Raw genomic sequence first — 26,719 nt, 5'->3', positions numbered from 1 at the left:
AGTTGTGCTATCTTTGACATTTCCAGGTAAAACTAATAATATATAGTCATTCATTCCTAACTTACAGGTTCCTAAGATAGGTCACAGAAATGAGCTCATTCCATTGACTGCAGAAGGACCATGCAGTGAATAGTTCATATGTATAAATCATATTTTTAGGTCTCTAGTACTAGAGGAGTTCTGTCCTCCCAACATTGTCTTTAAGATAGGAACATATTTGAAGAAAAAGTAGGAAATATTTGAAGCAACATTTTGATTATACATATAGTCCACTTATCTCTTCTGGCAAATACTTAGACTTCAGTGAATTTAGAAATTTGAATGCAGATTTGAAGGTTATACATTAGAGCAGAATGAGATATTAGTAATAATGTGTGAATTCACAAATACGTTCCTTATTTCTAACTTAACAAGGCATTTTTGGAGTAGTGCATGCATCTGGAAGCATTCTTAGGTTCAGTGAAGTTATTTGTGTTCCTAAGACCTTTCAAGATTCTCTATTTTATTTATTTGTAATAAGGCATAGATGACTTTAATTGTTTGTATTTTATTGTGTATGGTTTTTGTCTTGTTAGTGAATAGTTAGCCCAGGTTAGCCCAGTTTCAGAATTGAAGAATGATTTTTCACATGAAAGAAAATCCAGCAGTTTCTATATTTTTATGCCCCAAAGTATATGAAAGCATATTTCTTGGCAGAAAAAAAAAAAAAAAAGAAAAAAAAAAAAAGGAGATTTAGGTATTTGCTACTACAAATATTTGGCACCTAGTAGAAATATGCAGTATTCCTAATCTGTATCATGAGTGGAGGACCAGTTAATGGTAAGAAATCAAATCAGAAGATGACATGTCTCAAAACCCCATGCACTTACAGTGACAGATAGCTAGTGCATGGGATAAAAACTTTAGGGTTTTGCATTCTACGCATACATCACTGTCCATCTGCATCAGGAACACACTGAAGGAAGACATGCAGAACAAAATTGAAGTAGGCACAACCATGACGATAGAAGATTTGAAATTACTTAAACCTCTGTGAAACACTCCATATCCCTTTCATTTGTGGAAAGTGTATGATAGTTACCCTTTTGAACACGTTGTAATTACAAGTCATAGGGTAGGGTGAATTGCAGTGTGTATCAATGCCACTAGACAGGATGGTACCAGTTCCCTTTTGCTGAAGAGTGTGAAACTTAGTTCTGCAAATAGAAGATTACTGGTATTAATTGAAGGCATGAATGCAGCTGAAAAGTAAAATCTTATTAGCTGCATTAAGAATTAGCAACATGGAACAAATTACTCTTAAAATTAAAAATGAAAATTGGTACTGCACTTGGGGTAATGATCTACTGACTGGCCTGAGGACATTGCTAGTGACGCTAATGTCTTTAAGCAGTGGTAAAAGGTACCAGCCTAAGGCTTACAGTAAAGTGGCTTACCAACAACCACAGACATCCTTGATTCTCCCTTCTTGCTTATCTGTAGGATACAGCTGTTGCTGAAACCGAGTTAAATGTTCTTGTCTTAAAGAAACAGATTGTCAGGGATACCGAAAATATAACATCTATTTCCTACACACAGACCTCAAAGAAAAGCAAAACACAGCAGAGAGTGATATTTTTGCCCAGAAAGAACTCATAAAGGCCATATAGTCATTTTCTGAGAAGCTGACAAGTAAGCCTTTATGATGTCCCGGTAATTTAAATAACTTCTCACAGACTTCACTAGAAACACATTAAATTTGTTCATTTTATGATACATTTATTGGAGATTAGTTACTCTCTTCTGCTTTCTTGCTATTGTAAAATCTAATGAGCATAGAACCTAATGTAACATTTTGAAAATGAAACATCAAGGAACTGGAGACAGCAGGTGTTATGATTCTGTGTGTTAGCATCCTTTAATTACCTCATGCTTACATATTATACATTTGGGAACAGGAAGAGTCAAGAGCTCACAAGTACAGTATATGTTGGGGTTCTTCCTAGTTGTGCCGGTTCCTACTGCTTACTGACACCACTGTGCAATCTCGGTGACTTTATTTACCTTACCTTGTCCCTACCATGTCTCAGTTATGTCAAAATTGTAGCCTTGGGATATTTCCTTTTTTTTTTTTTTTTTTTTTTTTTGTCCTCAACCTTATTGTTAATGTCCAATAAATGCCTCAGACCTCTGTGGTAATATTGCATACTATAAAGGGACTACAGTATTGCACTGTTAGCCTCCCTGCTGTTAGTCTGTACTTCTCTCTCCTACTTTGCAGCTCTGTCTGTAGTTATACAATAGAACATCTTATTGAGAGATGTTTTGGCTGGAAAAGCTTTCTTATTTATCTTGTTGGAAAACAATAAAGCCTGTGATCAGACTTTAAAGTTGACCTTTTTGTGCCTCCCATTACCAGGGGTGTCATCATTTGATCCTTTAATCTTAGTCAGTCAGTGGTGAGAGGAAGGACTGGGATTTTGTGAAACATTTCTTTCCTTACTGGACATAATATAGAAATGCTTGGTGTTTCTTCTTGGCTGAGCATGCTCACATTAGTGAGAAAGGCAGTATAGCTCTCTTCTGTCAGGAGTTCCAATCTATTTCTGACATAGGTTTGTCATCAAAAGAAAATTGGTGGAAAAACCACTCTTCTATTTCATGGCTTATTTGCTGTATAGTTATGCAAATACTGATGATGAGGAGAAGGTATGTATTTATTTCCTTAGCAGTGTAGATTCTGTGTAGAAAATAACAGTTTTATTAAAATACGCATTTCTGGTTTGTTTTTTCTTTTCTTGTTCATATATACAGAGTTCTCCTACAGCATCAGGCAGATTATGGTAATATCTTTGAGGAGACAAGCAGTGGGTTGTGTGGTCACTGAGTGGGATCTTTCCCTGCAGTAAAATTTTACTTTACAAACTAAATGTGACAACGAAATTGCATGCATAAAGTGTTCATGGAGCAGCCTGGTTACATTCTACCCATGACTGGAGTCCTTGTAGACTCTGTCACCAGTCTTGCCCCAGTCTTTGAAGACATGAGTTGCTCGACCCTGGTGTGTGCAGCACTGAAGGCTTTCCTACATAGTTCTCCACAGGCCTTGCCATTTATGTGTGGTAGCCTATGTCATTTTTGAATAAACTTTTAAACTCATAGGAAACATGGCATTTGACACATTTACCTTAGGGTTCACAGTTATTTAAGCAAAGAGAATATATGCTCATTTGAACTGTGGGCTTTTAAAATGTTGTGACCTGTGAATTATTTTTGAGGAAAAAAAAATTGTACCAAAGTTAATAATTGAGCTCAAAAGGGCTTGTATAAATAGAAATAAGGAAAAAGAGAACATTTCTGTGACTTAGACTAAAGAGACAGTTGTTCTGACAGCAAAAAATGCTAATAGCATCCAGAGATGTATGAAAACAACATACTCAGTAGAGACAGGGAATTAACTCTATTCAGCACATGTGAAACCACATTTGGAATACTGTGTCTAGTTTAAAGCTACCCATTTCAAGGAAGACATCACTGAAGTGGAGGCAATTAGAGGAGAGACCACCATGATGGTGGGGAGCTGGAGCGCTTGCCTTGTGTTGAGAGGTTGATGGAGCTGGGCTTGTTCAGCCTGGAAAAGGAAATCATTTCGGGGTACCTGCCAGTAGCCTTCAGTGCCCATCTGGCAGCATCTCATCTCTGTCAAGGTGGTGGACTCAGGCTCTTCATAGTGATGCAAAGTAAGAGGATGAGAGGTGATAGATATAAATTGGAACAAGAGGTTTAGACTGGATATAAAGAAAAACATCTGTGATAGCAGTCAGGCACTGGAATAGGTTTGACCAGGGAGGAAAATCTATTCCTGGGAAGCCCAGGTAGTGTTCATCCTTGGGGATTTTCTGGAAACAACTGCAAAAGCCTTGAGAATCACAGAATTTCATAATGGTTGAGGTTGGAAGGGACCTCAGGAGGTCATTTGGTGTAATTCCTCTGCTCAAGAAGGGCCACGTAGAACTGGTTACCCAGGACCATATCTCCAAGGATGTAAATTTCACAGCCTCTCTAGACTCTCTCTAGTGCTCTGTCACCCTCACAGTAAAAAGCTCAGATAAAATTTGCATTTCAGTTTATGCCCATTGCCTCTTGTCCTGTCATGGGACATTGCTGAGAAGAGCCTGACTCCATCTTTGCACTCTGCATTGCTTATATGCATTAATAGGATTCTCCCTGAGTCTTCTCTTCTTTTGGGCTGAACGGTCCCTACTCCCTTAGCTTTTCCACATAGCAGAGACTCTCCAGTCACTTAATCGTCTTAATGGTCCATTGCTGGGATCTCTCCAATACCTCCATATCTCTCTTGTACTGGGAAGTCCAGAATTGGACACACTACTCCAGCTGTGGTCTCACCAGTGCTGAGCAGAAGGGCAGGATCACCTGCTGGCAACAGTTCTCCTAATGCAGTCCAGGATACCATTTACCTTATTTGCAGCAAGACTACATTGCTGGCCCATGGTTCTCCCGGTGTCCACCAGAACTCCCTGGTCTTTTTCTTCTGAGTTGCTTTCCAAATAAAGGAACCCTAAGCATGTATTGGTAACTGGGCTTGTTCTTCCTCAGGTGCAGGACTTTGATGTTCTCCTTGTTGCAATTTATGAGATTTCTGTCCCCCCATTTTTCCAGTATTTCAAGGTCCCTCTGAATGGCACCATGACCCTTCAGTGTTACTAGCTACTCCTCCCAGTTTTTTGTCATCAGCAAACTTGCTGTTGCTGCACTCTGCCTCATCATCCAGGTCATTAATGCAACCATTGAAAAGTACTAAAGCCAGTGCTGACCCCTGGGGTGCAGCACTAGTTACTGGCCTCCAGGTGGACATGTTGCCACTGTTCATCACTCTTTGGGCTCAGCTACTCGTCCAGTTTTTACCTTGCTATCTGCTTATCAAGGCTGTACATCTGTGATGTGTCTATGAGGATTTTATGGGAGACAGCATTGAAAGCCTCACTGAAGTTCTCCTGGTAGACAATATCCTCTGTTCTCCTCTCGTCTACCAAGCCAGTTATTTCATTGCAGAGAGTTATCAAGTTGGTCAAGCATGACTTCCTGTTGGAAGTTGTTCATGCTGATTACTTCTGATGATTTTCTTGTCCTTAATGTGCCTTGAAATTATTTTCATGATTCATTGATCTATCACTTTCCCAGGGACTGATGTGAGGCTGATCTGACTGTAGTTCCCTGAGTACTCCTTTATGACCCTTTTGAAGACAGGAGTGAGAGTTGCTGGGTCTTCAAATGGCTATACTAATCATCATTATCATTCAAAGATTCTTGAGAGTGACTTCAAAAGGACATCAGCCAACTCTATCAGCACCTGCATGGTTCAATCCCATCAGGTCCCTTGGACCTAGTATGTCTGATTTGCTTAAGTATTCTCTAATCTGATCCTCTTCTACTTAGGGTAGGTTTTCCTTTCTCCAGGCTTTCACCCTGTTTCTGGTACCTGGAATTCCGGAAGACCAGGCTTGCTAGTAAAGACTGAGAGAAAGAGACCATTCAATACTTTAGCTTTTTCCATGTTCTGTGTCACCAAGGCCCTCTCTCACTCAACAGTGGGTATGCATTTTCTGTAGTTTTCCTTTTGTTCCCTCTGTATGTAAAGAAGCCCTTCTAATTGCCCTTGACGTTTCGCATCAAACTCGATTCTAGTTGAGCTTTGGCTTTCCTAACTGTTTCTCTGCATTTTTGGACTTACTCTACACCTTCCAGGTTACCTGTCCCTGCTTCCACCTTGTTTATGCTTCCTTTTTATGTTTGAATATTGTCAGGAGCAACTTGTTCATCCATGCAGATCTCCTGGAATTTTTTAACAGCTTCCTGCTTGTTGAAATGGTCTGTGCTGGAACTTGGATGAGGTGATCTTTGAATATTAATCAGCTTTCTCAGGTCATTCTTCCCTCACAGGCCTTATCCAGTAGGACTCTTCCAAGCAGATACCTGAAGAGTCCCAGGTCTGCTCACCTGAAGTCCAGAACTGGGATTATGCTTTTTACCCTTCTTCAGTATCTTCACAATCCCGAACTCTACTATCTCATGGTCACGGCAGCCAAGGCTGCCTTTGGCCTTCACATTCCCAGAGAGTCTTTCCTTTTTTTGAGTGTGACCAGACCATCTCTTCTTACTGTTTTTTCTATCACTTGGAACAGAAAGTTGTTACTGATGGTCTCCAAGATCCTCCTGCACTGTTTATGCCCTGCTGCATTCCTAAGATTGAAGTAACCCCAAGTGAACCAGGACTAAGAATGTGAAGCTACTTGAAGCTTTGAGCAGGAAACTAGAATAGGGAATTTCTTATGTCCGAGCTGGATTATACTGTGATGCTTGTTCATTTCTCATGTGACCATCTGTGTTTCTGCTCCTGTGGGGAGAGATTCCTCATAGGGCAACATGCCATTGGTGCAGGGTTACTCAAATAATAGGTCATTGTCTATATATAGCCCATTGGGATGATATGTAGTTGAATTGGGTTTCCATGGCCAGGTTTTGGTAGTGGGGCGGGAGCAACAGAAGCGTCCTCCTTGTCTGACAGAGCCAATTTCAGCCAGCTCCAGGATGTACCCACTGCTGGCAAAGGCTGAGCCAATCAGAAATGCTGATAACACCTCTGTGATACCATATTTAAGAAGGAAAAAAAAAAGTTATTGGGCAGATATAGTTGCAACCAGGAAAGAGAGGATTGAAAATTGAGAAAGGAACAACTATGCAGGTACCAAGGTCAGTGCAGAAGGAGTGGAAGGAGGTGCTTCAGGCACTGGAGCTGAGATTCCCCTGCAGCTTTTGGTGAAGATCACAGGGAAGCAGGCAGTTTCCATGCAGCCCAGGGAGATCCATCGGAATGCAGAGATCCACCTGGAGCCTGCGGAGGAGACCCATGCCAGAGTAGGTGGATACCCAGAAAGGAGGGAACCCATGGGAAGCCTGTGCTGGAGCAGGTTCCTGGCAGGGACCTGTGGAGTATGGAGGAAGAAGTTCACTCCAAAGCAGGTTTCCTGGTAGAACTTGTGACCCTGTTGGGAACCCACACTGGAGCAGGCTGTTCTTGAAGGACTGCACCCCGTGAAAAAGTGACCCACATTGGAGCAGTTTGTGAAGAGCTGTTGTCTGTGGGATGGACTCACATCTGAGAAATTCATGAAGGACTGTCTCTAGTGGAAAAGACCCCATGCTGGAGCAGGGAAAAGACCTCTTCCTGAGTAGCAGCAGGAATAATTTGGGATGAACTGACCATAACCCCCATTCTCCGTCTCCCTGCACTGCTGCAGGCGGAGGAGGTGGAACCTGGGAAGGAGGGAGGGTAGGGGGGAAGGTGTTTAAGATTTATTTTACTTCTCATTATCCTACTCTAATTTTGTTGGTAGTAAATTCAGTTAATATCCCCAAGTTCAGACTGTTTTGCCTGTGATTGTATTCAGTGAATGATCTCTGTCTGTTCTCATCTCAACTCATAAAACCCTGTCCAGTTGCAGATGGGAGTGATAGAGCAGCTTTGGTGGCCACATGGCATCCAACCAGGGTCAACCCAGCACAGCAGACCACTCCTAACTTTAACCATTCTAAGGAGACCATCAGTAGTGAGGGGTAGTCAAATGCCCTAGTGGGTGCAACCAGCTGCCAGCCTCCCTCTTTCCCAAAGTTGTTAGCATCCCTCCATAGTATATGAGCACTTCTTGCTGGAAGATAAGGAAGATGGTGACAAGATGCTGTTAGCCTCTTCAGTTCAGGTCATCCACACGATTCTTGCCCATGTGTGACTAAGTCTCAGATTAAGAATTACTTTTTATTAATTATTTTCATTTTGTTTCTGAGTGGGCTGGGGGAAAATGGTGTAAGGACTGCCTTGAGTATGGAAATATATACTTGATGTGCATTTAGTTGCTTCTCCTTTCCTTTTGCACCACGTTCCACTTGGTCCCTTCCAATATTATGAGAGAAAATACGTGTTCAAATACAGAATCTTCTCTCTAATCTCATTCTAACTCTGGGTGCTTATAAGGTATTGAAAGAATTTAAATGAGTATTAATACTTGTAATAAGATGAGAGCTAAGCTTTAGTGCATAGCATGAATTGCAAAAGAGGGATATAGATAAGTATTTTTCTTTACATGCTGGAAATAGGAAAGCTTTTTATATGTTAGTAAACTAGCTCTTTTCTCCATGGACTGTTTAAGTTTTCTACTGGGCAAATGATATATTCTAATGCGTTTTGGTTGGTTGAATCATTCTGCTTTAGTCTTGTTGATTGTTGACCATTAGAATATGCAGTTCTCTTCCTGACTGTTTCTTGTGAATGAGGCCCACAATCCACAGTGGGATTACACTGTAGTTTTACAGGATCAAACAAGTCTGTTGTTAGGTGTTTGGAAATTTTACATCTTTGTTTACAGGAAAGGTAAAGAACTTGTTTACATTCAAGTTGTATATGGTTTCTGGAGCAACTGTTTATGTCAGTACATTGGTGTAAGATTCCTGCTGTATTTACCCAATGGCATCCAATTGAAAGTTTTTTCTGATTCTTCCTGTTTTCAATTGATGATTTCCTCCTAGAGTAAATGTTTATCTCCATTTCAGTGTAAAACGAGTAGTTATCAGTGAATCACATAAAACGTAAACAGAAAGAAATTAACTACTGTTGGGCGTTAGGAATGTGCAGAGTTTGGGAAGAAAATCTGCTTTGGGGAGACTAAGGCATTTCTCTTGTCCTCTCAACTCTCAGCTGTGCTGGATGTTCCCTCAGTAACGCATCAGTTCTTGCTTCTATTTCCTTCAACAGCTTGATGAAAGATGAAGAGTTAGGGCAGCCAAGAGAAATAAATTTCATGACATCATTCTCTGGTGGATATGTATAAGTTAATTAGTTATGCTCAATTTTATTCCTTTGTTCTCTAATCTGTCTAAACTATGTTACAGGCTCCACTGATCTGTGAAGACTAAATAATGTGCAGGCTTGTACACGGTATTTTATGACTAGGAAGAAAAAAATCTTGTTTATTTCTCTTAACCTTTGTTGAGGAACCTTAACCATGGGAAGAAAATGGGAAACAGGTCTGATACAGAACCAAATGTTTACTGATGTATTTTTAAACAAGTGAAGTGTACTGACATTGTCAGGTGAAGACAGTATAAACATTGCTGCAGACTTTTAATTGTATATTGGCTAACAAGTGGAAACCTTTTAGTTTTCCCAAGGGTATAATATGTCTGGTGATTAATCTAGTATCCATTAGGAGTGCAAGGCATCAGCTCTGTGCACACTAAGTTCTTTCATCCTCGGTCCAAAAACCATTTTGCAGTCGTAATGCAAGGATGCCTACAGAGATGTGTGGGTGTATATAAACTCTAACCTGAACATCTTGTAGTGTTCTCAAGTGGGAGGGCAATTTCGCCTCTTCACTGATTTTACTGATCTCTCTTATGAGCAAGTAGTGCCATTTCCTTCAACCTGTGATGAATTGCATGTGCTATGCAATGTGTGCTATTGCTCACTAGAGGATTAAGCAGGAGCAACAAACCTGCTTCACTTTCCTCGTCTTTCATGAGTGGCAGACACCCGCGTCATCTTAACATTTTGATACATAAAAACAGCCTTCTGGTTTTTCTAGATGAGACTACCTAGGTTGACAAAAATGCTTACACTACATTTGGATTGTTTACAAAAAAAAAAAAAAATTCAACGCATTACTTGTTCTGAAATCTTAAAAAGCAAAGAAATTTTATGTGTATTCTCAGCACTGTTAAATTAAGCTGTCCTGACTACCTGCAGTAACCATGGTATCTAAAAGTCTGGATTACTGCAGTAGTTCTTTGTCTGGGATATGGTACGTACTGTACTTGGATTTTAATGGAGCCATTTATACAGATTTTATATTTTCTCATAAAACTCCTCAAGGTGAATGAAAACAAGCGTGGGCTAAGTGTTTGCACTTTTCAGTGCTCTTTCTGTTACAGAATCTTGCTGGCTTTCCTAATTTCTAACTTATGCAGTTTCTTTGTCTTTTAGAATGTCGGGTGGTGAAATCCACTTCCTATACCAAAATAGCATCGACTTCACGTAGGAGCACCACCAAGAGCCCAGGCCCATCCAGACGCAGCAAGTCTCCAGCTTCTACTAGCTCAGGTAAAGCAAGTGAGCAGTCTTTCTTAACAACAGCAACCATTCTGTTTCAATACAATGGGCAATGCACTTAAAATTCCACCTTTCTGTGGAAAAATATTATGCGTATGAAACAACTGATAGTAAAAATTCACTTGTTTTCTCAAGCATCTTCCCAATACAAAATAAAACTTCAGTGTTTTATAGGTTATACTCTAACATTACCATGGTTCAATTCAAATAAGGTCTTTGTGGGGAGATGGTGATCAGAATGGCCCAGTGAGAGAGAAACTGAGAAGGAGGAAAGTGGGAGAGACACAATGAGATACAGGCATGCAGATGTGGGTAGCAGGGCTGGTAGGCAATGTGCCTCCTACACATCCTAGGAACAGCTGAAATAAAGAAACCTGAAAAGAGGTAATGGGATGAAGGAACATTCCTCGATTGAGGAACAAGCCCAGAGTAGCTCTTTCTTAAACATGCCAAGTAACTTTCTTTGTAGCTAGGTGGAACAGAGTTAAATTAAACTTTAGCAAGGGAGGCCTTGTTTGGTGTGTGAATGTTATGGACTCTTTCTGGGTTTCTTTTGTAATGAATATTCATTTGTGAGTACAGATCTGAGCAGAATACTTTACATATTCAACCACTGGAACAGATCAGGAGATTATTTTAATACTTGTGGGGGAAAAAAGGAATATTCTCATCATAACATAATTATATTAATATATCATTAAATTTATAGAAAGAAAAGAAACAGTGTAGTGAAAATATTAAAAATACAAAGCATTTCAGATGACAGATATAACCATCTCAAAAATTTCTTATGTAAAACCAATAAATTTTTAGAAAATAGGCACATACTAGTTTGACAAAATATGGTCCCTGGTCTGCCTATTTGACATAATCATTTGAACACTGCAATTAAGTTTTCTTACAGAAAGTGTTGGACAAAGCCCTACAAAAATGTATGGGATGCTGACAGAATAGGCTGTCAGCTGGTAGGAGCCTGGGTGAAGGACTAGCTGAAATACAGGGCTCAAAGTATTGTAATGAATGGGGCTACATCTGCTTTTCAGCTGGTCAGCAGCAGCATTTCATCAGGGGTCAGTTCTAAGGCCACTTTTATTCAATATTTTTATTGATGATCTGGATGCAGGAATTGAATGGACGATTGACAAGTTTGTTGATGATAACAAACTGTGAGGTGCTGTTGACTCTCTTAAGGGACAAGCTGCCTTCTAGAGGGGTCTAGATAGATTGGAGGATTGGGCAGTAATTAATGGGATGAAATTTAACAAGAGAAAATGCTGGATTCTGCACCTGGGATGGAGTAATACTAGGCACAAGTATAACTTGGGAGAGGAGTGACTGGAGTGCAACCCTCCTATTCTATTCTATTCTATTCTATTCTATTCTATTCTATTCTATTCTATTCTATTCTATTCTATTCTATTCATGTGTTACAACTTAAAAGGGATAAACAATTCAGTCTAATAGAATTTATTTGTAGTGGGAGTGATGGCTCTGATTTGGCTTTCTGTATCTCCTGAGTTTGCCTTCTGCAAATAGTGAGGTCAAATTGTGTGTGTTATAGGAAGCCTATTTCTAACCTTACATACATGAGTACTTACATCAGTATTACTTTTATACATGGAAGCAATATTGTACTAAGTGGACACTTGCTCTCAAGAATCATTTTAAAATCACATAAAATTAACAATACTCAATGATTTTAAAAAATGAAGTTTAATATTAGACATTGCATTAAAAAAAACAGCAGTAGAAAGAAAAAGAAGCACTGACTGATTTTTTTAGACAAAAAGTTCTCCTGTGACATACAAATTGTATGTATAGATTTCACTTCTCTTCCACCCAGCAGGCCTAAAAATACTGCCTATTTCTTGGAATTATGTACTCGTGACAGTAGCAGAATAGAGAAATTGCCATCTAGTGCACATATGAGCAGATGATTTTTGTCATGTCTACATTAAACATCTCAGTATTAGAGAATCTCCTGAATGACTTGTGCATAACTGCAAGTTATGCTTTTGTTGTTATGTTGTTACTGCTAAGTGCATGTACGTGTATTTTTATTCTATGTTTTTAAACTGCTTTCAGTTCATCTTTAAACTACTGTTAGGGATTTTTCTTTCTTTAGCAATAAACATAGAAAATACTCAAGAAAAAGAGTAGATTCTTTATTCAAATCAAAGACAATATATACATATTCCAGAAATTTAAAGGTGTATAATTTTGTGAAGAGTTTTGTTATAAAACCAAGTTGAAAGAAATAGGGTTAAAGGACAGACAGAAAGCATTCTTGAGAGTGTACCCTTGACAAAAAGCTAAGTGAGGTGTATGGAAAAGAGCATGTTGCTAATTAGAAAAAATCTGACTCCTTTGGTTTGATACTTGCAGTGTTCTGAGAATTCTGCACATTCAAGCTGCACAAAATGATCATATGCCTGCTTCAGTCTTGAATTAATGTCCGTATTAAGATAATACACAAGGATAACTACATGGGCCAAAAAAAGGAGAATTGCATAAACAAAGAATGTGTTAAGATGTTAAAATATCGAAGTTGGATATTAAAACTGATAAAATTGTAAAATGAAGGAATATCCTTTAGTTACCCTTTATTATCTTCTGTGTGCATCTATGATATGGTATAGCCTTTAATGCAGGTATTCAACATTATTTTCAACATTATTTTTCCTCCCATCTAGCACAGGATAGCTGATTTGAATCATTTTTAGAATTAATGAAGGCACAGTCTTTGGACCATTTTCCTGTTGTTAGAGAAATAGATATTTAAGAGATAATAGAGAAATAAGGCTAAGACATGTAGACCATCTCTTCTGGTTTAAGCACTTAATTGCCATCCTCAACAACTGTTTCTCTTCTTTGACACAGAATTTTAAGTGGTCAGTGAATTAAGGCAAATTTTGGCTTGAACTAAATGTTTATAAATGTAATGAAGTCCATGAGTTCCTTTTTCTGAATAAATGGTGGTATGAGGTGATGAACTTTCCCAAAGTCATCCCAATAGCTTATGAAGTTGCTTACAGAAATCAAAGGGGTTATTTTGGGGGTTGGTCATTTGTTGGGTTTCTGTCTGTGTCTCATTTTCGCTTCTCTAAGTTTGAAGCAATAACATTTTACCAAATCCGGTGCTTTGAAGATAAATTCAGTAGTGTTAAATTATTTTATTTTACTTGAAGGCCCTTGCTTTCTGTCTCAATCTCACCCTGTTGTGCTGACCCCTGACTCTATGCAGGAGATGGCAAAGGACCCTGAATGTCCCCTCTCCTTTTGAGAACCTAACCACTGCTCTGGAGAACCATTTCCCTCATCATCTCATCATGTACTGGGGGGAAAAGAGCTTTTAATGATAATTCCAAGGCAATTAGATAACTTTCACACTTTAGAGGTGCCTATTTCTCTCCATCACCTGCAAAGGCAGCCTCCTCGGCAAGCCTGAAAGCTCTATACAGAATCTACCATAACAGCACTTTCAGGCTTTGCAGGTACATGGCCATGGGAAGAGCAGCATAGGAGCAGCAAGATAAAAACCACTATCCCACAGGCACTAGGGCACACTGCCACTGCAGCATGGGGCAAAGGGGGAACCTATGAGTGGCAAGCAGGCTGCAGGGTTGCAGGGAAAGACCTTTATCAAAACCAAGAGTGCTCAGGGCCACACAGATTCAAATCTGTATTCTGGTTAACTGAGGGCAAGGTAACGTGCATCAATCTCTAAGGGAATGGGAAACACACGCTCCCCATTACTTCTTGAGCTATACAGTCTACAGTGAGCAAAAAGGCTGCATCTGCCTTTACACCATTTCTTGGCATATTTCAGGGGAATGTATGCTTTTCCGTAGATGGTGTTCACCTTTCTTCCATCATTGCTTTTTCCTTTTTTTTTTTCATAAGAGAGCATATGTTTAATGTGCTTATATTTTTGTGTTAGCCTCCCCAGCTCTTGAGAGCAGATGCATCCTATTTTTATATAAAAACATGGAATGCTTTTTTCTTACAAGAGTACATGCAGGCTTGGAAGGTGTGTAGTAAGGGCTGACTTCTCCATTATTATGTTTTCTTCAGTTTTTTATTTACATCTGACAGTGTTTCAAAACAGTACCACAAGACAGAAATCTCACTGCAGGGGGATTGCTTTCTGTTTTTTTACAAATTCATTTGAGATGTTTGCTTCAAAAGGCTTTCAGTCTAAATAGAGAAGAGAAGCAGGGAACAAGGCAAAGAAGAAAAGCAGAGAAAGGTAGTGTGACCTCCTGGGCAGGCAGAGGGCTGAAGTCTGGTTCCGAGTGCAATAGATAATCCTACCTTTATTTAATTTGCTGATGTCTTCTTAAAGCCTGTAAAACACTTTGATCTGTTTTTGTCGACATCAAATAGTATTCGGAAAAGGGCATCATAAAAGAGTTGTTTCATTTCAGTGAGACTGCATATCAACCTGTTGCTAGTGACTGAAAATTATGACTGTCTGATTGCTATTCAGTAGCTGTCATCTTCTGTCCAGCTGCCAATTAACGTTATTGGTGGCAACCTCAGTGTGGGTGAAGAGTTAACAGATTCAGAGAAAGCAACAGTTCTTCATGATCATTATTTTTAATCAAATCAAGAGCAGCAGGAGATGACTGAAGTTACTGTACCCTTGGTCCACTAAATTAAGGAAAGATGCTTCATTCAGGTGAACTCTGGTTTAGCTTCTGAAATTCCCACTGTAATTTTCAGGACTTGCTCTCATCAAAAGTAGCTACTTTCTTTTTTTCCAGGTTGAGTACCTTACTTCTTCTCCCCTCTGACCAATCTCCTCTTCCCTTCAGATTATCATTCAGAATATTTCAGATGCTTGAAAGTTATTTAGAAGTTTAGTTTATTTAGTGACAAGTGACTATTTCAAGAAAAACTGGGTTGATACATAACTATTCTGGATGACAAAGGGAACATATGTGAAGAATGGATAGAGAGTCCTATTACCAAGGACTATTTGTTGTGTTTTTTTTAAATTGTACCTGGGCAAAGAAATTGAGAACCTGCATGTCAAACTAAACCCTGAACAAAACTGTAGATGTTCCCTTAAGAAAGAAGTGGTTTAGGAATGGAAATTGGACCTTATTGAAGGCTTCTCTAGATCAGATACTTGTGCTTTTCTCTGCTAAAAAGTTGAAAAAATGAGGTAGAGGTGTTCCTCTGCAATAAGGTATGTTTTCATTTATTTTGATAGTTCACCTGACTGAAGAAGGTCTTTTGTATCCCAAACGAAGGAACATGATGTATCGTATTGTCTTTGGCGAGGTCACATGTTTTTATTCACACTGTTATAGGTATTCAGCTGAGAGATTTTGTAATAAATATGCAGAAGCAAACTATTCCTGAAGCCACAAGTACAAACCCACGGGAGTGATGGAGTCATACTGCAGAACCAAGGATTTCCAGATATTTTTGCTTTGATCATAGCTTCTTTTTAATTTTTTATTTATGGTGTTTGTATTTGATACTAATCATTAAAAAATTAGGTTGTACCCTGTTACAAAAATCAAGAGTGGGTAAGAAAAATAGATTTGAAGAGACTGAACAGTTTACCTCTCTTAAAGGATTAAAAAGTTAAACCCTGAATAAAGAAAAATGCTCAGAATTGGTAGTCTGTTCACATGGACTGATTTGAGAATCCTAGTCTTTCTAAATAGGCAAAATAGTTCAAAATATTTTCACTAATCTTACGTACATGTAGATGCTCTCTTGATTAGGTACTGCATGAAATTAGCAGCCAAGATCATAGATACCAGCTTAAGTGCAGAGGGAAAAAATCCAAAAGGCACTTACCCACCTTCTGAGACTGCAGAAAAAACAAATACTAGTGTATTCCAGGGAACTGCATTTTCAAGGCAACCTCCTTTCTTCTGAGGTATAAGATACATCTGCAACATCTGGGTGTCTGCAGCGCTTTTCTGCTTGGTAGTGCAGACATAGCTAACTTCAGGTTGAGGTGGAAGTGCTATATCGTAGTGGTTGAACATGTTTGGGGGCCACAGTCCCTGCTGAGCTCTGCACTGCTTGGGTTACATTGTGTGGCTACCACACGTACTAGTGGCTAGCAGGGACTCAAGTATTGGTGACTGCTGGGATGGGGAATGTAAACCTGGCCTGAAGGTGATCCTTTCTTTTGACATTTCTAATTTTTTGATCTGTTGATCAGGTGAAAGCTCTGTGTGGGTCTGCAAAGCCTTGTCTTCAGTGGCAGAGAGATGTTCTTTTATTTGCTTAACTTCTTGACATAAACTCTGTAAAAGATTGAGTATAAAAATGACAGTTTAGCACCAGTTAAAATGAATGCAGTATTTAGGGTTTTTTCTCAACCAGTTGCATGGTAGGGTAGAACCTATAATGCCTTGTCTTTACTGGGGAGCTGTACTGAGGGCACACTTGCCTCTATGGTGCTCTATACACTGTCTTTTGGTGTGAAGACAAAAATTACACGATGTATACAAGTAGAATACAAAAGAAGAAGGAGTGAAAAGGCAAGGTATGGTTTATTCCCTAACTACTTTATAAATACATAATCTTACTGAGACAAAAATGTTTTGGAAAGGACAATGGAAACCTACAGATGTAATTGTGGCAATTAGTGATCTCACATCAGCATTTTCTAGCTAACAGTTGCTGAATATGACCTACACATATTGTGACTTCTGTAAATAATTTTTAGGTTAACTTATCCAATTCATCAGTTGTGGCTGAAAAAAAAAAAAAAAGCCTATGTTCCTCCTTTCCCTTAGTCTTCTCTTTCTTCTTCACAAATACTTTTGTGTTTGGTAAACCTCTTTTTTAAAACACAGTCATCTCTAGATGTTTTATAGAGTACAATGTGCTAGCACATCAACAGGCAATTTTATAGGAAAGTATTATTTTTATCCAGTGCAGTGGTATTGGTGGCTTCCCAGACTGGCACTTGATGCTTTAATTCTGTTTTTCTTACTTTTTGTTTTTATTACATAATAAAAAATGCCCTATCAAAATTTATTTATTAGAATGCCATCAAAGTACTTTTTGTTTGCAACATTTTCACTAGTTTATAAATATTGTCATATGAAAGCCTATTTTGCATTTATGTCGGTAGATCCTGGTATCCAGCTTTAGTGTTCTATTTTATGGGGGTTTCTACCTTCACAGGTGTGCCACGTGCAGGAAAAACAAATACAAAGGCAGATCCTTGCCCTGTTACACATCTTCAGCAAGAGAGGACAGTAGGGAAAGGAGTTCACAGTTAAGTGGCTGCATATATCTACTCAGAGCAGCCACAATAATTTTAATACTGTTTTAGCTTTTTAATACATATTTCACCTGTGGAATTTTAAACTGATAAATCTTTTTCATGAGATGATGGGAGGGTACTTTGTGTTAAGCTGAAGTCTCTGGCCCCTGCCATTTCATGAATAAAATGTGACAAGTAACTTTTTACCTCAGTAACATGATTAATCACAACAGTGATTTACCAATTTCAAGTGTCTTTGTCCATGTCAAGGTTCCTTGTAGTAACGTGCTGTACCAGTCAGTGAGAAATGCAGTGCAGATACTGGACAGGAATGCAGTTTCCAACCAAAATCCATTCCACCAGGTTTTATTCATGTATTTATTGCCAAGAGCAGCAACAAACTGCACAAACAGCATTTGTTGGTCATGAACAGCTTGTATAAGAATGGTGTAATGTTTGTGAGTGGAGTTCAACAAGGAGGTCAGAATCACTCCAGTCTCTTTCTACTACACGACACCTAATATCATCTCTATTTGCAAATTCAATATAATGACTCACAAGGACAGGAAGCCATAAACAAGAACATAAAAAAGAAGGGCCCCTGGAATGTACTGGGAAAGTATTAGAAATTACCATCTCTTTCCTGTTGTGATGTCAGTCTTAAGCATTACATTAGTAGTATCAGTAGCAATAGTAATGTATATCTCCAGATATGCAGAGCATTGAGAAGACAGAAAACATAACAAGTACAAGAGTTAATTCTGCCAGAACTTAAAGCCTGAGTAGACAAGTGGTAGAGGTGGCATGTGCAGATGCATACAGAGAGTTGGGAATAGAACCCACATCACCTAAGTCCCTTTTCCCTAATCTAGACTCTGTATGGTCTTCATTCATCAGAGTTTATATATGGAGTTCTGTGTTTCGAATAAAATCCACCAAAATTAACAGGCGGGGAGAATTTTGATGATTTTGCCTCATTTCCAGCCTATCTTAAATCTCTAGGTGTGTGGGTTTGGATTCATCTTGTGTAGCTTTGGAAGTCTGCACTGCAGTGGATTCTCTTAGTGCGTTGTTCATCAGCTCAGGTTTAGATGGTTACTTTGATACAACTCATGTTACGACAGCAACTTGGTTAAGGTAAGGTCTAGAAAACTCCTGCAGGTGTAGAAACCAATACAATAGGTACCTAAAGGCTGGTAAGAGGAATTCATCTCCAGTGCTAATTGCCATGTGTAGATCTTCAAAACAGCTCTCTATAAGGAGTCCTTGTATAGTACACATTTTAGGTACTTAGCGCCTTCGTATTTTGGATACAACATTGCATCTATTTGTCTGGTTCCACTTTGTAGCCTTGAGTCTTTGTCTTCAGGACAGAATAATTACCATAGTAATTCTAAGAAAAAATAATATTGAAAGTTATGGGGAAGGGGTCCATCTATAAGAAACAGTAACTGGTACCCAGTGCTACAAGGGGTATTGAAGTGTATCTGTTATCTTAAATTTTCTTATAATAATAGCTGAGAGTATCTGCTTGGTTTAAAGAGAAGGCAGAGCAGTGGTCCTGTTACTCAGCAGTCTTGAGGACCAGCTCTGTGTGAATAGCAGTAATTTAATATTAGTTTCAAAATAATGCCATATTTATTTATAAGGAGCCTTTTAAAACTTTAGAAGTTTGAGAATCCAGAAAGCTCATTTTTAATGTCCTCGTTATGCACTTTTTCTAAATTATTTCAATGGTATTGATAATAAATTTGATTTTGGTCATTATAAGCCAGACTTATAGGAAGTTTTGCTGAATTCTATATGAACATACATACATACACACATATGCATGTATGTTCCCCCACTCACTTAGTACAGCATTTCAATGAGTGCTGATGTGTGCAAACCATTGTCCTCTGTATAAACAGAATTTGAAACCTGGATGAGTGGAATCCTTTTCTATAAAAGCAGCCTATTTAAATCCAATTAGTATATCTTGTTGTTCCTATGGTTATGCAAATAGGTTGAACTTTTATTTTAAACAATACCTTGCACAAACGGATGTTGAGATTGGATCATAGAACCTAAGCACTATTAAGTGATCATTATTTATCATGCAGCATAATGTGTTTTATTGATGTGTGTGGTGTGGTAGGTATACATTTTTCTTCCTTATAATGTGTGGGCCCAGTATTAGCCAGTGAGAACAATGTGTTATGTAAAAAGTAAGAAGAATCTATTAAAAATGCCTACTGTATTATCCAAAGGAATTAGCATTTGCTAGATTGCCAGTCAGCCAAGGTTTTACAAGAGTTATTGTCATTTTGATTTTTGGATGAGTCATTTGGTACATTGCCCCCAAAGGCACCTCATTATGATTCAGTGCACAGCATATAAAATTGCTTAGGCTTTTGGGGCTCCATGGAAAGCGAGTGGGGGTTGTGGTGGCTCAGCGTTGTGAAGCAGCAGCATTATGCTTAATTGACACCTTTGATGTAGCCCTAAGACAGCACCTGCACCTCCCACTGCTGCTCTGAAGACGTCAGCCTTACGCAGAAAAGGCTTCTGCTTATGAATCCTGCATCGCATTCAGCTCACTCTGTGAGCAGCCCCAGCTATCCTTAACTAATCCCATTGCTTCTCAGTTTGGCTACAGCTTGGCTTAGTACAGAGCAGGAATTTTGCTGCTTGCTGTTATCAGGTTAAACACTAGGATTTTGTCCATGTTAGAGCTCATAGAAGGTAAGTCAAATTCCTTATTGATATCCTAATTATGTAAATATTCTCCTAAGATTCAGAATCTTGGATTCTGATTGTTAATTCTTTTTATGCTGGTGCTTGCAAATGTGGACTGTGATATAACAGTCTTGCTTGTTTAAGAATATTTACATGTTTATGTGATACATGCTTCGTAGTGTTTCTATCAGTGCTTCAGTGTGAATATTATGGATAGCAGCTTGTGTGATTACTTTGTAGTAGAATTCTGTCCTCTGCTGGTATTGTTTTGTTAATTTACTGGATAATGTCATATGCATGTGAAGATGCTTCTAAAAAGATAGGCACTGAGATATATGAAGAAACTTACTTATTTGAGCAAGTGGTGCTTTCCTGTAGGTCAGACTGGAGGAGTTATATCCAATTTATTTGCCTCTAGAAAGCCCTTCTGGGTAAAGTTAAGTAATGTTTGGGTCAGATAGTATTGCAAAAAATCTCTTTAAATGAATGAGTGAGGAAAAGCAAGCAGCTGATTTGTTCTTGCAAGAAACACTGTATTATTTTTAGTGAGTAGCACTTCAAACCATAGCTAAATGGAATGAAAAGGTTTACATATCGCAAGTGTCTTTTAAGGTTAACAAAGCACCTCATTCCCCATCACTTTCAAGTACAGGAACAATGCAATATAAGAAAACATGATCATGTTCTCTGCCATTGACTAGAGTCTTTTCAGGTTTGTGGATTATTTGCTTTCACTCTGTATAAAGATTGTCTTAATGAACTAAAACTGTAAGGAAACATTTCTTTTGTGAATTACTTTATTTAATGCTTGAAACATTAAGCAAAAGCAAATTATTCTGTTCAACAAAGAATGAAAAAAAAAGTTTATTTTTTTGTTCCTTTAATAATGCCTTATATTTATTTTTTTCAATTTCTTGTCCTCTTAGTGAATGGAACCCCTGGTAGCCAGCTTTCTACTCCCCGCTCTGGGAAGTCTCCAAGCCCATCTCCCACCAGCCCAGGAAGCCTACGGAAACAGAGGGTAAGGAAATAAGGAAACTGATTTCTGAGCATGGCTGGAGAGAATCCAGCTTAGCCATTATCCAATAGCCTTCTCCCCTCTGATTCCTTGTGTGTGTGTGTAGAGCCATAGGGTGGAAGAGCCTGGCTATACAGTCCTTGATGTGTTTGTAAAACACTACAGTGGAATACAACTGTTCTGTGTCTGTCAAGATACTAAGTATGCTGGGAATTGGTTTATCCTTGAGGGGAAAAACAAGGGTTGTGTCTCTCCTTTTTTAAGAACTTTTTGTTTGTTTGTTTTACTTTCTTTTTCCAAACATTTCACAACTGGAATGAAATGTTCACATCAGCAAAGACTTTTTGTTTTGTTCCTAACTGCCATGTGCATTGTGTCACTTGCACAACCTTCAAACTGCTTTGATTTTGAAACAAGGTGAAAGAATGCACTCTGGAATTTAGTTGTGGTATCAGAGACTTGTGCAGTGAAGATTCTATCAGTACCAAGGAAACGTTAAGACCTGTCAGTCACTTTCCTGGATGAGAGTTGGTAGTAACTCTGGGTTCCCCCTAGTTATCATGTATGGACCATCTACAATATTCCTAAGCATCCAGAATCAAGGTAGTACCTATGTTACTGTTGGAACCTTCTGATAAAATATTACTTGTTCGACCCAAAAGGCTCCATGTGTTGATTTAATTAATTGTATCTGTTCAAAAGCAGTTGGGCAGATGTCTATGTATCTTCTCTTCTGCTATTTTCTAAAGTGTAATCAGTTCTCAATGAAAGCTTCCCTAAGGCAGTACGCTGTATCTCAGACCTGTTTATAAACACAGTTTGAGCACATGCTTTTTCTGCCTTTTAAGTTTTTAAATAAAGACATAATTTATGTCTCTTAAAATGAGGGGATTACATACAAAAGTGGCAGTGCTTGACTTTGGGGATCAGTGTAGACCTGATTTCCCAGATATCCAGATCAGGAATAGCTGTAGTATGAACAACTCCCTTCTAGCCTGCGGACCCTTCTTCATGTCTGATATATACCAGGGACCTGAGGAATTGTGCATGCCCAAGTCTTACCTGAGGTTGGGATACAGCTATGGGTTTCTGCTGTGACTTGTTTATAGCTATGGAAGCTGACTGTGATCTTGCAGTATAGATGTAGTCGGTGAGTGGCAGCTTGAAACCTCAGGGTAGTATCATGGTTTTCATCGTCTGATACACAGAGAGTAAACATGCAAGTTCCAGTTGGATAAGCTGGTATTAAAATCTTCTTGAGTGTAATGTCTTCCACACCTGTTTGTTCTTACTCTCAAGCTTGTAATGAATCATAAATAAGTCACTGAAGAAGGAACAAAGAGTCTTCCAAATGAATTATACATTGGTGATGTGAGGGCGTCTGTTTAAATGGATGATACCAGTATACATTGGATTTGCATGTGCTATAAGGCTGTTTCTTTTCACTGGTAACTTTCCTAAGCTTTCTTTCTCACCACTGATGCTTCTCTCTTCACAGTGAAGAAATGTTTTTCTGTTAATATTAGTGGATGTGTGAGTGGGAGCCATGTGGCCAGCACCATTAGACTCAAGGGGTTTCTAGCCACAAGGTTTCTGACTTTCAAATGTGAAGAGGAGAACAGATGGGCTTCTTTTTACTTGTAAGTGTAATAGGATCACCTAGTGGCAGTATTTGCATGTAAAAGGCTGTGTAATGGTAACATAATCAGATTGCTAACTGTATAGAAAATAAATATTGAAGCAAACTACAGGAGAGATAAGACATCATTAAAGAGTTTAATTCTACTCTCCAGTATTCATATTCAGTCCCCATGACCTCAGTAGGGGATGTTTCATGCTTCTCTGGCTTTATTTTAGCCAGATTTATTTTTTTACCTGATGAAACATGGAATACATTTGTGTAAAAATAGATTGCAATCAAGTAAAATGCATTGCAATAATATTATTTAGGTTACAAAATCAACTTCTCGGAAGTTCAGGGGTGGAAACTTTACACTTGGTCTGAGAATTTATTTCGTCTACTTTCATGTTTAACTTGTGAAGTGAATGAACTAGTAGTTCAGTGTAAAAACATATGATTGTGTCAGGTTATAATTTTAATATAAATAGCCTAATACTTAAATAAAACCCTGTAAATAATATAACATAATATAATCTAACATATAAATAATATAATTATAAAGGTTTTAATTCCAATTAGTATAATAGACATTAAACATAAGTCATAATTTTATTGTTAGCAGTGTAAATTATGTTCTGTTTACTTTAAGTACCATCTTTTGTGTGTTGCCATTTAAATTTTATTTAAAGGACAGGTTATTTTATGTACCATATTGTCATAAACCTAACTTGAACCCAAAGCGTTTTGCTTTGTCTTCACTGGCTTCAGCTGCAGGGCTGACAAACTAGCTACAGGGGGAGGTTTATTCCCTAGGACATTGTTAAATGCTGGTGTCATGCGATAGGCATAAAGGAGGGAAGAGGAGATTGATTTAAGTGCCCGTCTTGTCCCCAGTGTTGAGAGGTGAGGTGTTCCTGCTTCAAGAGTGTTGGCTGCTAGAGCCACAGTCTGGGGTTGAGAGTGATGGCTGGGCTTCTGACTGCTCTGGTTTTCTCTCTTTACCTGGAGTTTGTGGGAGCTACTGCTTTAGAACTAAAATAACTCAGCTGTGTAATTTGGGGGTTTTTTTGCCTCTCTCTGTGCAGTTAGAGTAGTGCTTGTTCTCTCATGCCGTCAAGGTATGTAGGGTTCCAGTGGTAGGCACTGGGTCTGGAAGGTGATAGCATAGCCTGGTTCCCCCTGACGTAACTAATCAATCAGCTCTTCAGCATCCCCATCCAAGTGGTATGGGGGAGTTGAAACTTGGGATGTCCCAGTAATGAGGAGCCTAGGCAGGCTACCATGTTTTTCCTGGAAAGTACAGGTGAGAAGAAGTCATGCTTTTGAATTCAGAGGCACAAAAGCAAGATAATTTCACAAACTGAGGGATTTCTCCCTGGGAATGGTAAAGACCTGTGGAGTGCATTAGGCAACTTAAAACAGGGATTAATCAACTTACTGACATTTCATCACTCACCTTTTTTAAAAAAATGAATTCTGGCCTTTGATGGAAGGCTTTCCATTGATATAAATAAAGCCAAAAATGCTGCTGTGGTTCATACTCATGAAAACAGTACTCTTGTAATCCTACAGATAAAATTTTCTACCCTCAGAAGCAAGAGTATAAAAAGATAAAGTTTATTCTTTCTCTCTTGCATATGTATGTGGATGAGTTGTTTCCAGAAATTCAGAACTCAGGGAAAGATATTTTTTTATAATCTTGTGTGAAGTTCAGTCTATATTTTAGGAATGTAAGACTTGAAAGACTAACTTCATGGGTGTAATACATGGAGTTGAAAGTGAACTAGGAACAAGTTATCAGCTATCTGAACTAACTATCAACCAGTTTTTAGTTTCTGAGTATTTTAACTAGCAGGCTGTGTCCTATAGTTATGCTTTTTTGTAGTTTAATTATTTCTTTATATGTACTCTTAAATAGGAAATTAAGATTCTTGTTTTAAGTTGTTATGTACATCATTTTTTTACAGAGGCTTAAAACATTTGAAATTCAGGTTTTTAGCACACATATGTATTTCCAACAGAGTGCAGTTAATGATACAGACTCAGAAAAGGTGACATGGCTATTATAAAAATAATTATACGTAATTACAATCCCTGAATTTTATTTAAGTTCCTTTTGTAATAGTTTCTGAGCTTATTTTCCCACTGTCTTGTAATCAGTTATTATTTCAATTAAGGTGGACACATTTTATACTTCATACCTGATTTTCTGTTGCTTGTCATTATTTTAAATATTTTTCTACTTCCCTAGAGGTTACAACCTATAGAATAACAAAAAAAATCAGATTTAAGACACCTTTTGACTATTCAGACAAATAACTTGAATTCCATGTATATAAGGGGTTTTCTGAATTGTATATGGCAAGAAGTCTGATTCATTCAGCAATTTTTTTCTTTTTATAAATCTATGCAAAATAATAAATAGATTCTCCCCCTATTCTCCAGAAATACAGCTCTTTGGCTAACTTTCTGCAAAAAAAATCTTTCAGAAAGGAAAACGTTTTAAAAGTTTCAAGTATTTAAAAGCAGATGAAAAAGCATAGAAAGTGACACTAAAATCTTGTACGTGATTTTGCTTTTAAACAACCGTCGAGTTATTAAAATAAACGTAAAAATATTCTCTAAATGTTAAAAGTCAGGAATACCTTCTTTGTCAGTTCTCAATGCATATCTTTTTATATTCAGAGGCAAGGACAGTCACCTAGGTGGTACTATTCAAAAGTGTGGGGTGCAACGCTCTCTAGCAAATCAAAAGATTTTTTTTTCTGTACTATATATTAGAAATTCCCAAACTGTATATGCTCAAAAGAATTTTTAATAAGTAACCAACTAATTAGTATTTAGAAGAAGATGGTCTTGTCTGTTTAAAATTCTTCTCTTGTCTGGTCTGTTCTCAACAAAATAGAAATGTATTTAAAATCTGATTTTCACTCTGCCAGTCTAATGTATCTTCTACTGTGTGTATGCACACCCATTGGCAGAATACATACAGAATAAGCATTCTAGGGAATCAAAACCTCCTTTAAAGGACTTAAATCCCTTTTACATCATGCCTGCAAATAAAATATAAACCTGCATAGATTATTGAGACCCTTGTAAATTTGAAATTTATGAAACATTCATTTTATTTGGTACTTGTTTTTTAGTATAGCTTTCAGATTTGTTCATTTCTCATCTCAGTTATCTTCCTGCAGTTAAAAAAAACCAAACAAACCCAAACAAGGTCAACCCTAAAGCTGACTCCATCAGCTTTCCCATTCTCATGTGTTCTTGTATTTTGTCTTACAGGCTTTTTTCTGTATTTTGTTCATATGTTCTCTATTGAAAGGATCCCCCAAAACACCTTAAAGATATCAGAGAATGCATATGAGATGTGCTGGGCACCTGCCTACTTAGAATCCCTCTGAACCATCAGTTATGCTTAATTTAGCTTAAAGAGACAATCCCCTGTCCTCTACCACTTTTCTGAACTTTCATTCTATGCTATAGTGTGTCTTGACAAGGATTGTTGTGATGTATAGGTGGGATAGGGCAATGTATCATACCCTAACACCTCTGGCATTTGAGGATTATCTGATCTGTCAGAGGATACTTGGAGTGTGTGTTGAAAGAATAAAGTGGATCTGTACACTCAGACTCTCCCTCTGCTGTCATGAGCTGGTTGCTTGGCTACCATCAGAAAGAGACGGTGACAAGGGGATAAATGTAAAACACACTATCTTTTTATACATACACACTGGCACAGAAAAACCGTGGAAAAGAGATACCATTTGTCAGTACGATATAGGTAACGGCGATGTCAAGCATTCTGGGGCTCAAATGTTGCTGGATCCGTGCTATATCACCAATGGGTGGCAAGTTTTTGTTACCTTATATAAGGTAAACACTTTATTACTGCTGTTTGCAAAACAGCAAAAAGGAAAATACATTCCCTTTAAGGTTAAATTAATAATTCCA

At 38.2% G+C, this 26,719-nt stretch overlaps 1 protein-coding gene across 4 annotated transcripts in view; it reads left to right on the top strand.

Moving 5' to 3' along the window:
• Positions 1-26,719, top strand: part of DCLK1 (doublecortin like kinase 1) — a 241,751-nt gene that overhangs the window by 151,005 nt on the left and 64,027 nt on the right. For 3 of the 4 annotated variants that reach the window (XM_050332448.1, XM_050332449.1, XM_050332451.1), the window contains exons 5-6: positions 10,034-10,150; positions 21,050-21,144. In XM_050332448.1, the coding sequence (XP_050188405.1) occupies positions 10,034-10,150; positions 21,050-21,144 (212 nt within the window). Of the gene's footprint in view, positions 1-10,033; positions 10,151-19,960; positions 20,130-21,049; positions 21,145-26,719 lie in introns of those variants that run through there. The other variant, XM_050332450.1, reaches the window with a different exon arrangement.

The sequence above is a fragment of the Myiozetetes cayanensis genome, unplaced genomic scaffold (assembly GCF_022539395.1).
Source record: "Myiozetetes cayanensis isolate MyiCay16 unplaced genomic scaffold, myiCay2020 scf5-8, whole genome shotgun sequence".
In the NCBI taxonomy this organism is placed as follows: domain Eukaryota; kingdom Metazoa; phylum Chordata; class Aves; order Passeriformes; family Tyrannidae; genus Myiozetetes; species Myiozetetes cayanensis.
Note: the sequence above shows the minus strand (reverse complement) of the source record. Positions and strands in the feature narration are given on the sequence as shown.